General features: G+C 41.5%; 2 protein-coding genes across 4 annotated transcripts in view; one reads left to right on the top strand and one right to left on the bottom strand.

Moving 5' to 3' along the window:
* MTREX (Mtr4 exosome RNA helicase) overlaps nucleotides 1-5,101 on the top strand; it is a 45,254-nt gene extending 40,153 nt beyond the window's left edge. Inside the window, exons 24-27 of the mRNA XM_035100579.3 lie at nucleotides 976-1,032; nucleotides 2,333-2,495; nucleotides 4,363-4,467; nucleotides 4,830-5,101. Of these exons, the coding sequence (XP_034956470.1) occupies nucleotides 976-1,032; nucleotides 2,333-2,495; nucleotides 4,363-4,467; nucleotides 4,830-4,882 (378 nt within the window). The 3' untranslated portion in view covers nucleotides 4,883-5,101. The remainder of the gene's footprint in view (nucleotides 1-975; nucleotides 1,033-2,332; nucleotides 2,496-4,362; nucleotides 4,468-4,829) is intronic.
* The window catches only part of PLPP1 (phospholipid phosphatase 1), an 86,356-nt gene continuing 75,012 nt past the window's right edge, over nucleotides 2,999-14,342 (bottom strand). For all 3 annotated transcript variants that reach the window (XM_035100580.3, XM_035100582.3, XM_088652667.1), the window contains exons 5-6: nucleotides 6,513-6,689; nucleotides 2,999-5,447 (exon numbers count right to left, since the gene is read on the bottom strand). In XM_035100580.3, the coding sequence (XP_034956471.1) occupies nucleotides 5,316-5,447; nucleotides 6,513-6,689 (309 nt within the window). In that variant the 3' untranslated portion in view covers nucleotides 2,999-5,315. The remainder of the gene's footprint in view (nucleotides 5,448-6,512; nucleotides 6,690-14,342) is intronic.

The raw sequence follows: 14,342 nt of genomic DNA, 5'->3' as shown, positions 1-14,342 counted from the left end.
TTTAAAAAACTCAGTTATTTTAATTTTCCTAGTTGTTTTTATTTTAATTACTATATGTACCGTATTATAAAGTGCATTCCAAAAGTGTCATGGGTCAGGATCCAAAAAGTTTCAGAAAGCAGTTTCTGTTCTCCCCCCACCCTACAGCTGTGTTGTCATGCATTGCATCCCATATTGCTGCCAAAGGGAGGCCCTGCCCCTCTGAAGAACATAAGCGGAAGTGGATGTGCACATGAAACACCCAAAGTTTATTGCATATATTCTGACCAACATTCAGTAGAGAGGCAAAAGACATTTCTCTGAAAGGCGGAAATGAAAATGCCAAATAAAGAAGTATCAGAAACTTGGGTGGAATCCACTGTTGTACAGGTGGACTTCCTCTCACAGTGTGACTTCGCTTTCCTCTTCTCCCACTCCAGCCCCCTACGCACCCCCCAGAATCTGCTCTGGAGGGGCCCCCTAATCATCTGGAGCAGGTACTGAGGGCATGTGAAGGCTGTTCTACTTTTGCATGGCCAGCGAACAGTATTTCTTTCCCCTCGTCATTCAGTTGCATTTTTCAGTGATAAATTATTTGTAATCACTGGCTTCTATGTCAAATATCTAAAGAGCATTTTTTAAATTCTGTGGTTCAGTGGTAATCTCAAAGTTTATTTTTGTTCCAAGTTGATGTGTTGTAATATATTGGCATTGGGGTAATATTTCACTGAAAGGAAATCCAGAGGCCCATATTCTGGACTGAAGTTTGGCACTATTATTTTTGGTCTATTTTCTGCAAAAAGGGGGGGGGTTCTTTGGAGTGTTAAAGGATTGCTGAGCACAATCCACCAAGCATTTGATCCCGCACATTCTCTGTTTGATTCAGAACGACTTTGTGCACCAGCTACATAACTTGTGGTCTTTAGAGAAAAATTATAAATTAATTTAAATAATGCCAAATGAATGGATATTGATGCTTTTTTCATTTTTTTTCAGTCTAGTGAAATGCCCAAACTAACAGAACAGTTGGCAGGCCCCCTTCGCCAAATGCAGGTAAACTTCAGCAGATTTTTCTGGCATAGGAAATGCCACATTCATTACTAAATGGTTTTACAAGCCATTAAAAGTCAGTTACCTTCCCTTTCCTGCTCCGCAACCTAAACATACACCATAGTATATATTTGAGATATTGCAGTGGCACAGCTCAATATGCCTACACATCATGCTAGCTTGGTACATTTAAAAATTAAATTTTATGGGGTGTTTGGGATGATATAATCCAAAATCTTTCTTGGTATCTTTTAAAGTTTTGTTTTGAATTTTAATACCATTAAGATAGCTTAAGAGTGAGGGGAGGGGTTTTGGAATATTTTATCCAATGAGGGTTTTTGCGTACTAGTGACTTATCCAATATGGTTTTTGCATACCAGTGAGCTACATGACCCTGTTAAATTAGCATTTTCTTCTGTTTACCTATGAAGGCCCATGAAGACATCTGCCTGGCAGTCTCTACTTTCTCAGTGGCTGCATTATGGATTAACAAACCAAGATACTGCTTTGTAAACTGCTTGGGCATTTTTAATCAGAAAGCAGTCTATAAATGTTGCAAATGCACCTCACACACAGCTGCTCTGCTCCTCTCATCAGGAGCCAGGAAATCTCCAGTTAACTATAGTTTCCTATTACATCCATACCGGAAGGTATGGTAAATGAACATACCAAGGTGGTTTAAATTTGTCTTGATGTCCTGACTTGTTTGGATGCCATTAGTCATAGTTTCCTGGTTTAGATGTAAAGGAAAATGATGACTATCTGATGTGTTCCTGGCTTGCTCACTTGTTTGAAGGGAGGAGTGAAGCAGGTATGTATGAGGCAACACGATCTGTTCACTTCCCTTCATGTACCTGCTTGAGCCTTAAGATACTCGACAGAGACCTTGGTCCTGGGAAATGAGGTGAAGTGGGTGGCTGCTAGGAAGTGCAGCTTCTTGCCCATGGCACCCTGACTGGGAAGTTGACTCCATGGAGCAGCTCTCCTGGCTCTATGGTCTTTTTAAGACAGCTAATGTGACAACGGAATCTTAGCTTTCTGTGCAAGTTGTTTTATTTTTCAAATTGGGCTTGTTAGTTGTATTTTCTCTTATCAGAAATGATGTTTTTAATCTCATTTTTGAACATTGCATTTTCTTGTTCTTTTGTAAGCTACCTACGGAACAAGTGGGCCATATAAATCTAGCGCTGCTGCCACTGAAAATAATAATCTAAGCTTGTTAACAGTCAATTGTCTGGCGTGCATATTGCAGGAAGGTAACTTTCATTTGGTTTGTCTCGAATTTTCAAAATCCTCTTTAAAGGAATGTGCAAAAAGAATCGCTAAAGTGTCAGCAGAAGCTAAATTGGAAATTGACGAGGAAAACTACCTGAATTCGTTTAGGCCGAACTTGATGGATGTCGTGCACACGTGGGCCAATGGAGCAACGTTTGCTCACATATGCAAAATGACAGATGTCTTTGAAGGTACGTGCACTTGTATCACTACCAATGCATCTGAGGTGTGGGATGGTAGGGTAGTACAGTTGTTTGCGTGACACAGCATAATATGAAACTTTGCAGCTAATCAGCAGCCTGTGGGAGAATCTATCTCTCGTCTCTCCTCCCCATGGGCATGCTTTCTGCTCCTATTCTTTTTTCTCTTTCTCCCCAGCGTGTCCCTTGTGTTTTGTATCTCTCATGTGCACGAATGTAGACAGCCTGATCCTTAGTTCCATTGAATTCAGTAAAGACTACTCAAATGTTAACTATGCATAAGATTGAAACTGTCTCTTAACCTTGTGTGGTTGGTACAAGAGGGAGACTGAGAAGTTGTTGTTGCACCTTGTCCCAGGTTGCTTCTATTGCTTCCCAGTCCCTAGCCATTTCTGCTATCTTTGCAATGATGACATGGATTGTGTGCTGTAGCAGTCATCACTTTGGACGCAGCAGAAATGTTATTGGGAGTAAAGAATAAGAGAGGCTTGAAGTCACTTGTGTCATATACACAATTTATTTGGTTGCAGTGAAGCAGGCAATCAATTCTGTGGATGGTTGCATTTGCAAATGCCGTATAAAAATGTCCCCCACCCTACTTTCCCATGCAGATAGGTAGTAGCAGTAAGTCTTGCCCAATAAGTGAACTTTTTGCTGCTAGCTGGAGACCGGAGACTTGCTTGATGAGCCAAGTTTGACATGCAGCATCAGGCAGGGTGGGATAATTAAGCTTTGTAAGCTGCCCACAGTAGCAATTTTCATTGGTAGGGTAGAAATTATATAAAACACAGACAAGGCACTGACCATAGTAGCATAACCCCAAACCACCATCACACCCATTTTTGCAAACGCAGAGTAAATGGCACATTCTTGTTTCCATATGGCAGATAAGCAATCCCTTTAACAGAAGAAGGAAGGAGTAAATACTGAGAGAAAGGCACTTTTTGTCATGACAAAGTCCATCTAAGTGAAATTTCAGTGGCCATGTACATCATGTTGTGGTTGAGAGACTGGAAAGTAGAAAGTTCATATAGTTCAGTATGTCTAGCAGAAAGGCAGATGGAGTATATTTAAATGTCTTTTACTCCATACACAACATCCTCTGTTTTAACTTCTGTGGATGTAAAAGTGTTCTTGGTTGCATTTTCATAATGAGCCCTGTAAGAGAAGTCAGTCTATATAACCAAAGTGATGGTTTGCTCAGAATACAGCATGCAGCAAACCCTTGGAGGATATATCCCAGCTTCTTTTGGCTCAGACTTCTGTCTTTTTGGTAATTGACTCCAGGTGGCTTTTTACTAGAGTTGCTGGATCCGGAATCAAATGATTAAATTTAATCTCTTGCTGAGACTGGCTGATAAACTTCGATTTCATTTCTTTTTAACTTACAAACTGAGAAGAACACACATTCCTAGCCACATTTCCACACCTTATACCTGCTCCACCATGTATCTAAATGTATCCCATAATATTTGAAATGAAGCGATTCATTTCCTTCATGTACACACTACAAAAATATGCAGTAGGTTAGGAAGAAGGAAGCTTGGTACCCTGCTTCTTATGATGGTGTAGCCTGAGAGCTGCAGTGAGAAGTCTGTGGAAGAAGAGTAAGCTAAAACCATTGCCTTAGGTCGACTTATACATGATAACATTAGTTGGAACCATCCTTTCTGATAACATAAGTTGGGAAAATTAATATTCATGACCTTATGATTATCTGTTTGGGGGAAAACTATAGGACTGAGATGTTTCGGTCCTGCTTGAGTAGACAGCTTTATAACTACCTGGTAGGAAAGGATCTGCTATTCCTCATTAGAAAATGTCTGCTTTTACTGCAAGCCCTTTTTTGCCCATGCAGGGAGCATAATACGCTGTATGAGGCGGCTAGAAGAATTGCTTCGACAGATGTGTCAAGCAGCAAAGGCCATTGGAAACACAGAACTGGAAAACAAATTTGCAGAAGGTCTGTATGTTCAGCTTCTTATAAATTGCATGCATCTTGAAATGTAGAGTCTTTTCACAGGTAATTTTAAATTTCTTAAACAAGTCAGTGTCCCAAATGTATTAATGGTAGGTTCCATGTATCCTTTATCTGCTATGATCCAATTCTTTCATGGAGCAGTTAACTGGAAAGCCCTTGATGTCCCAACAGCCCCCTCAAATTAGCTGTACACACATTTGAGATGGAAACTGGGGAAATGATACTCAATTTGAAATTGATACTGAGCTTCAACTCAGGTGCATTGTTAATGTATCCCCTGTTGCTAGTATCAGCAATAGGTACAGCTACTCTTATGACATCATATTATTTTCTTCCCTTCACAGGCATTACCAAAATCAAGAGAGATATTGTATTTGCTGCAAGTCTTTACCTATAAGTATTGTCCAGACACGGAGTGTGAACATCACTAATTATTCTTCAGAGGCAGAAGTGTAAAGTTAACGACAGAATCTGCCTATCCTTCCCAAGCAGGAGAGATGTTTAACATTCTTGTATGTATTTCACCATAAGCCTCATGCTAGCAAGCATATTACATACCATTGCTGTTTGTACATAAGTGTTACCACATTATTTTAATTAAAAAAAACAGCCAGAATACTGTGTGTTTACAGCAAAAGCTTGAACCAATAGAGATTTAAAGTTTAGATACCTAAGTGTTAACTATATACATGTAAAGTGAGCATCCAAGAAGTATAGCAGCAGCAGTCCCTTCAAGAGGCATTTAATTTATTTTTTACATAGGTCAGAAACGCTTGACATTTTCTTTTTATAGAAGGGGAGATTCCACAGGGTAATAGCTGTTGACTTTATCATGGCTGGTGATTACTGCCATAGTGATTTCCACTGGTAGGTGTCTCGTGTAAGGTTGTGTGTGAATCTTCCTCCTCCTTCTGTTTAAATGGACGACCTCTGTCTTTGAAGAAATCAGATACATACACAGCCTGGATAAACAAATGGAACACATTAGGCAGTGAGACAGCTGTCAGAGAGAGACAGTACAACAAAATGATTATTTAAATATGCCTAATAGGTCCGGGCAGTATACCAATAAATTGTCTGAAACTGGTATGGCAATCAGATTGCCATACCGGTTTCAGACATTTTGAGCTGGCAATACATTGTGGTTGTTGAGGAGCTGAAGGCAACAGCACAATGGTAGATTCACCTGGTGGTATATCACAGGTGAAGCAGCCACTGCTGCTGAGTCCCTCTGCCACCATACAGCAGATAGTGGGGTGGACTACCTCTTGCCAAGGAAAGTGTTCACAGGGCTGCCTTAGCACAGATGGAGCCAAGGCTCCTTCCTCCACACGCCAGGCGTTGGAGGAGGAAACAGTTTTTCCTGCCCAACGCTGACAGGAAGAGGCAGAAGCTGCACACCGTGACAATAATCATCTCCATGGCCAGTAATTGCCTTCTTCCTCCCTGCCTCCTTTCCAGCATCATAACATCCCACCGTATCAGGAAGTTTAGTTGATGGTATATTACGATGTTGGAAAACAGGTATCGACTAGCTCAAATTGCCTGCTTTTCAGACAGAGAGGTAGACAGAGTTTGAGAAGGTGATTGCCTGCAACCTCACACTTCATCTGCAGGGCTGCCTCTGGTTCACGTGAGCCGGAGGGTGGGTACTTAATCAGCTGAGGGGTGGGAGGGAAAGGGAAGTGGGGTAAGTGCCAATAATCTATGCGTGCTAGTCCCAATTGGAAAGGTTTTCATTTTTGTAAATAGTTTTGGGAAGAGAGATGTACCCTAACCCACCCATACAGCATGGTTTTTAAAGGAGGAGTGAAAAAAGAAAAGTTGACACTGGGAGTAGTGAATATACTACTACCTTTTCCCCATCTCACCACTGTCCCATGGAAACTACAGGAAGGCAACCCTGAACTCGTCAGGAGTGTGTAGGCATCCTCCCTCCACCCCATTTCATCATTAAGTCTCAGCAAAAGTAGTTTTCCCAGAAAGCTATATTGATCAAATGGCAGAGTAACTTTGCATGGACTTACAATTAGTATAGCTACCAGTGCTCCCTGGATAAGTCCGGTCAACACATCACTCCAATGATGTTTGTAATCAGAAACACGGGAGAGGCCCACGTAGATGGATGCTGCAATAAGACCGAACTGAGCTGTAGGACGCACAAGTCTTGCCCAATCACCTTTCATTCTGGCCTGAAGATAAAGCTAAAACCAAAAGGACAAAAGTTTAGAAGTCCAGAAGTCTAGATAGTTAACAGGGTGGGTAGAAATAGGATGGGTCTATTTTTAATACTGTAGTTATAACTTGATATTCTGTTGATTTGCTAGGGACAACGTTAAGTGCAATACTTTTGTACCATAATGAACATTGTGCTGTGTTGTGGCCTAATTTTACACATGCCCTTTCTATTGAGCTTGCAAATTGGTTCATACTGTGTACTGCATATTATCCACCTTTTGATTCAAGCTGCACAATGTTTCATAATATGTGAGGCATATTCTCCTTAATTAGCAGCTATAGCACTTAAGGAACTATTCATTACTTCAATAGTAGCTGTGAGTAGGGTGATCCTTGCTTAACACAAGCAGGTATTCAAATGCCTAGATGGGAAATAATTTGTATACTTTCCCTTCAATAAAAATGTTCAAGGTGGCTTACAAATAAAAATACAGTGGTACCTCGGTTTAAAAACACAATTGGTTCCAGAAATCTGTACTTAAATCTGTACCTGAAGCGTACTTAACCTGAATCGAACTTTCCCATTGAAAGTAATGGAAAGTGGATTAATCAGTTCCAGATCGGTCCGCGGAGTACTTAAACTGAAAGTACTCAAACTGAAGCGTACTTAAACCGAGGTATGACTGTACAAAGTAAAATACAGAATAAAATGCACAGCCAGAACCCCCAGCATAAAACCATACAGGTGAAATGAAGTTAAAAGGCTTGGAAAAATAAAAAAGTTATTTGTCTACTGCCAAAGTGGTAGAGTTGGTACAAGCTGATGCTCTCTCCAGGGAAAATTCCACAACCACAGTGCCTCCACTGAGAAGTCCTCTCAGAGGACATATGAAGGACACCACACTGATAATACCTGCAGAACTACACCCTGGATTCAACTGATCAATTCCTCCTTGCCTGATGTTATGAGCCACAATATTGACAGGAGCCAGCACTTACCCAAGTACCTTATCTATTGCCTCATGCTGCAGAAACGCATAATAAAACAAATCCATGAAACCAGACTAGATCAATCTTTGGATAATCCACAGACTGACTTGTAACAAAGGCATAACCTTTTATAAAAGAGGCAGTAACTGGACTTAATGGGATGCAGGTTGTGGCTAGCACTCCCATAGACTTCAACCATTCCTTGTACCTGTTAGAACCATTATGGTTGGATAAATGAATATATACACAGAGCATGCTCTATGTGAGTAGTAGGTGCTACTTTCCAAAGTTAAATATTTGGGGAATGCCTAATTGGTTTTTCAAAGCAGCTATTACATCATAGTTTTGGTATCCAAATCTTTCATTCTGCTGGTTAAAAAAAAAGCTGAAGTTTAAAGCTGCATGGAGCAGTGTTTAGAAAACCAGATAAAGGTTTTTCCACACACCAAAGTTGTACTCCAGCTATGTTTTGTTGACAGAAAACTGAAGTTTCTAAGACAGTCTGCAGGCATATTTTTCAAAAATGTATACATGTGTTCACTATCAACAGCAAAGGTAGGTAATTCCTGCTGCTGCTGAAGTCCAACATAGCAAAATTACACAGTACATTTTCAAGGCTAATACTGTGTTTCCTCAAGGCTTGTTTTTGAGACTAACTTCTACAGCAATGTAAATCATTTAGTCCCAGTGAGAACTTGAGACAGCAGTCATGCTGGTGGTCTAAAAAGAGCAGGCTGGCAATACAGAGCTGGCATACTTCCTTCTTTCCAGCTTAGGAATTCCACTGAAGACATTGAAAAATGCATTCCTTTGCTAATAAGGTTTTTCCACACGCAAGCAATTGCTGTAGTTGGCAGAGGGACATTACACACATGAGAGGGAAGGTGGTATATGTGGTTTTGAGTGGGAGAGAAGGTGGGACCTAAGACAGTCCCTTAGAAGATTGTGGTCCATAAGCAAAGAGATTTGAGGGCCTGGGACACAAATCTAGGTGGTAGGATTTTGTGCTATTTGCCAAGCTGTCAAAACTGACCTGATGATTAAAATGCTGTCCCCAGAACAGAAATGTATCTACAAAACTAGGCTGAGATGGCAAAACAGGAAACTCAGATTTAATGTTTATTCATGGACTTTAGGGAAGTAGGTACTTGGGCCACAGCTATTTAAGATGTGGAGCTATGCTGCAATGAGACAGGAGGCACAAGTTGGGCTGTTCATTCTACCAACAAGAAAAGCAGCTGGTGTACAAGTCCAAAAGAAAAAGAGGATCCAAATGCTCACCTCTTCTGGACAATGCTGGTGACAGTCCAGATCAGTGAGTTTTCAAGTTGTATAAGCACCTCAGTCAATCTCAAGTGCTGTATGAAGCAGCTGGCTAAGAACTAGTAACTCTATACAGCCAAGAAGCAGTTTCTGCATGTACTGTAAAGGGAAGTGAGGGGCAGATGGAGCCTGTCAACCTGGGAAGGTAGCCAATCGAGGAAAAGGAAGCTGATCCTAAACCTCCACTGCCTTACGACTATACTCATTGGGAGACTGGGAGCAAACCCTGAGTAAAAATCCATACCCACTGCCTTGCAGGACATCTTCAGAAGGCTAAGGAGTAAACCATACACAAATCTGGAGTGGAATCCCTAAGATGGTTGGATGGTGTCTTGTACACCCCCTTCCAGCAACTCCTGCAGCCAAGCTGGTGCCAAATGTATTTCTCTGCTTTCCTTTGGACCACATCATCGAGGCTTAGAGAGGGAGCTTTTGTTATCTGGGCAGCCCCAGAGAAGTCACTTTGTTGCTGCCAATGCAGCAAAAAACATGGGAGGCAGCAGTTACAAATTACTGGTCTCTGCAGTCACAGCAGGTGCTGTGATTCCCCAGCAGTTTGACTTCACCCCCAGAAGCGCACCCCATTGTCTCTCGAGACAGGCAAATGCCAACAAGAGCCTTCCGGAGTCTACACCAAACACTGTCACTTCAAATAACTGATAGTTTTTCTTGAAGAGCAGCAGCTGCTGCTGTTTGTTGCACATGCATACTTTCATTTTACATGCCTGTTAGCTGATAGGACAGGTTATCTGCTTCCTTCTCCTCTGAATTTAGATAAACAGCTTGAGCTTGGCTAGCCCCTACCTTGTCATCACAAAGAGCAACAGCAGCCGCTGCCTCCCTGCGTTCTATGAAACAAACACCCACTTATGCATGGAGGCTGACATGCACGCAACCAATTCATTAATTGGCAGCCCTTTTCTCCTTTTATTATTGTTTACACAAGTGATCTGGCAGCTTCAAGTCACAAAGACGGCTAGCTAGTTCTAGTTATGTGCCCATTTTGACACAACAACAAACAGTCCTGTAGCCTCCATTAAGTCACCCGTTTTGCCTCTCCCTGCCCCCTGGCAAGCTATTCCTTAAACAAACAGACTGAAGTTTCAGGATGGACACCACTAAAAGCAGTAAGTGCCTCAACATGAATAGGGCGACCTACTTCCTAGGTTTGGAGATGAGAAAACCGATTCCCCCAGTCCCAAAACAAACTGGCAGGGCCTGTGTAAATACACTTTCACTTGCTTTCCAGTAAAATAATAGCTACATTGCTTTGTTGTACAAAAAAAAGTATTTGTGTACTTAACAGTAATGCTTTAAAACCCATGGGGCTTACTTCAGAGTAGGCCTGCAAAAAGTTTGGGCCTTCTAATCTGAGGTTGCCATGATGACAACTGAGCACAAAAATAAGGAGTGTGCTGTATAACAACAGACAAAAGTATAAAAATGGGTCCAGGCCAGCATACAAAGACAATACATGGCAAGCAAAGTACAATGGATTGTATTCGTCACCAGGTACCCGCTATTACAAGGCATGTACGGTAGTACATATAAGCGGTACTCCAGAATCATCAAAATAAATACAATACTATAATTAATAATATATTTTCATATATCTTTGATGCAAGAAAATTCTTGGAAGTGGCAGAGCAGCTGTAGCAAACAGGACTGGAGCCCGGCAATCCCAGGTTCGAAAAACTCCTTCAGCCTGTGAAGTTGACAAGGTCCCACATTGGGTCCCACAAGTTGAGGCACCTGCTGCGTGCTGGCTAGCAGAGCCTAAAAGGTCACCTTTAAAAAAGGTTACCCACCCCTGGCCTAAGAAGCACTTGCCTTACAAACTGAAGTAATAATGTGATGCGTTTCTAGCCTGCTAACAGGAAAGTGAAGACAGAAATCACTACATCTGGAAAGTGCTTACAGTAGCGCCTGCCATTGAGCTGGAAATGCCAAGGCCCCTGTAACATGCAGCCTGGCCCTGAGCAAAGGGAGGAACATTCATAAATTAGCAGCATGGCAATTGATTTTCTCCACTATCATTTTTGTCCTCTGAAGGCTGCCGTTTACCTTAGGTACCAGATGCTTTTACCTTTGGTGGTCTCCGCTTAAAAGTGCTTTTAATTTGCTAAATTAGAATACCCCCACAGGTCCCTCCGAGATGTGTTTATAGAATGTGGTTAAGCTTTCACTCATAATGAAAACACAGCCTCTTCACCACATACATCCTGAGCACACTGTTCCTCCCACTCTCTGGCGAAATGCTCCACTCCTCCCACATGCACCACCTTTTAGAAGAAGCCACAGACCCAAGTGGAAGCAGAGAATGAATTGCTTTTGGAAAGGCATTTACAAATGTTGCAGCAAGCAGAGGTTGCAATTACTGGTACAGTAAATGGATTTGGGGAGTCATTGTTAATAGAAGATCTGATCACAAGAGGAACAGTAGTCAGCAAGTAATTCTTTCCAGCCATGACAAGGGGAGTGTTGTTTTCCCCTCCCCAAATGTTCTTTTGTCACAGTCTACATCATGCAACCCAACAGAGGGCGATCAATAATTTCATGTGGGTGGCAAGGAGGGAAGAAATGGGGAAAGCTAGAGGGAGGAAGTGTTCAATAGCAAAGGAGGTGCCCTGCACCATTTTGGCTCCACTTCTTCCCACTGTCAGCATGTGACCCCCTCACATACTACCCCCGAGGGAACATGTGACCCCCCTCACATACTACCCCCTCAACAGACCTAACCCCACCCAATCCCTACCTTACAGCAAATTCTGGTGACTTGGCCTCCAGAGATTCCTTTGCTCTACATGTGGCTAATTCACAAAGGAAGTACCTACTCTCCTGTGCTAGGAACCCTATTTTTCTAGCATCTCATCCAGTCTGGTTGTACAGGAATAAAGTAAGCTAATCTATGGAATCTACAGGATGAAGGGTGGTATACAAATACAGTCATACCTCAGGTTACAGACGCTTCATGTTGTGCATTTTCGGGATGCGCACCGCACCGAACCCAGAAGTACCGGAACGGGTTACTTCCGGGTTTCAGCGCTCACGCATGTGCAGAAACACTAAATCACGACCCGTGCATGCGCAGACGTGGCGCTGCAGGTTGTGAACGCTGTGGGTTGTGAATGTCGCTCCCGAGCATCCGCTGTATTTTGCAACCCGAGCGTCCACTGTATTTTGAACAAACACTGATGAGATATATGAGACTCTTACATGAGTCTCTTATCTGTGCTTATAAAACTTGATCTCATTGTGAACTTAACGCTTATAGCCTGTTTAGATTTTTCAGAACTCTTTTCTGATGGGCATTGAGTGAAAGACAGAACTTTGGGGAGAAAATAAATGTGTTTAGGGGACTAGGCCCAGATTAAGAGGTGTACAAGATAATGTTTTAGCTTTCAAGCTTTTCTTTAGAATCAATCCATTGTGGTTTTTAGGCCCTTCTCTATAGCACCATAGGGGTTAGAAACAAACCGAAAGCAGAACTACTGGGGACCATGCCTGCTGTTTACAGCCACGACTCTGGAGTCCCATTAATCATTTATATATATATTTTTAACTTAAGAGGTCATATATTTTAGGGAAGCTTTTTAGGGAAGCTTTTAATATCTGAAGGACTATTTTATTTTATTCTTCTGTTGGAAGCCGCCCAGAGTGGCTGGGGAAACCCAGCCAGATGAGTGGGGTATAAATAAATTATTATTATTATTATTATTATTATTATTATTATTAATTATTATTTCATAAGGACATCTTTTGCAATTACAACCATGGTAGGTAATTTTGCTGAAGTATAATTAGTGTTGAAATGAATAGGTGTTGTGTGTACACAGTCACTGTCAGCCTGTATACCCAACTGCAGCTGCTGTAGCACTGCATATAGGCTGTAGGTAGTGTGCTAAAGAACTCATGGGGCACTCCAGGCTGCATGATAAAGATAATGCAAAGCCACTTCATGAATTAGGTCCAGAAACACACTTAGTGTAAAGCTGCATGTAAGAGCTTCATGCTGTTGCTTTGAAGAGTAAGATGAGTATTCATTGTCAGTTACATACTCCACCTCATTTTAGGATAAGGGTAGAAACCTATGACCCACCAGAGGCTGTTGGACTACAATTTCCATCAGCCCCATCCAGCATAAACAATGGTCAAGGATGATGGGGCCTGTAGGGCAGGTGGATGAGTCTTTCACACTCTGTTCTCTCACTCTAATACAGTGGCACCTTGGTTTACAACCATAATCCATTCCGGAGGTCCGGTTGTAAACCAAAACAGGTTGTAACCAAAGGCGCGCTTTCGCCAATGTGGCCTCCCCCCCCAAAAAAAATGGCTGTAATCCAAAAAGAAATGGGTTGTAATCCAAAAAAAGGGACATGCACTTCCAGGTTGTAATCTAAAACTGTTGTAATCTAAAACGGTTGTAACATCTTACATTTACATGACATATTTATTTAGTTTATTTTACAATTTATATGCTTACATGTAACAGTAACTAATAAAATATTAACATAATTGCAAAATGCTTTGATTAGGAAGCTGTGCAGATACAGCAATTCAAATTATAATGTGGGCAATCGAGTAAAATAAAAGCTTATCACTGCTATTTGTCTGGCCAAAGAAGAATGAACCAAAAATGTTAGAAACTGCTTTCTTTCCCAAAAGACAAAAACTGCTGCTAGCAGGGTTGCAAAGGTAATTTATAAGTGGTTTTTTTTAAGAGTTTAAAATATTTAGGCCAAGATCCACCCATCCAAGAGAGCATATGCAACTGCTGCCTACTCTTCTCGATTTAAAATCAAAGATAGCTGCAGTGACAGATTATAATGGGTTGTATTCAACTGACGTTTACTCAGAGTAGACAGAGTAAAGGTGAGATATAAATGTAGTGAATAAATAACCACTGCTCCACCCACTTTTGCCTCTGGCCCCCAGAAAGTTCCCCATGAGGGAATACAGCTCTCTGTTTAAAAAAGGATCCCTACTTGCTTGAAAAGGAAAACATTCGGTTTTCATTCCCTCAGCTCTGAGTAGAAATAAATGCATGTGGGGTGCTGTTCCCTTAAACCGCAAAAATGACTGCAAGCGGTATTAAAAGTGGCGTTATGTTTCTTATTTGTAATTATTAACAGCAAGAAAACTGTAGTTTTTAAGAGCATTTTCTGCCAAGATGAAGAGGCTGTGTCTGTCAGACCACATAGTCCTTTGGGAGAGGGCTGGAAATAACAACACCAAAATTGCTTTCAGTTACAATAATGCAACAGGTCAGCTCTCCACCTCCGGCACCAAGACTTCTAATTCCAGAAGAAAATAGGTTCATCCTATATTCCACTGTTTGACAAAGGAAATCCAGAACTAAAATAGTT

This window comes from Zootoca vivipara, chromosome 10, assembly GCF_965207765.1.
Source record: "Zootoca vivipara chromosome 10, rZooViv2.hap1.1, whole genome shotgun sequence".
Classification (NCBI taxonomy): domain Eukaryota; kingdom Metazoa; phylum Chordata; class Lepidosauria; order Squamata; family Lacertidae; genus Zootoca; species Zootoca vivipara.
The sequence above is the reverse complement of the archived record's forward strand: the minus strand, read 5'-3'. Positions and strand labels throughout refer to the sequence as shown.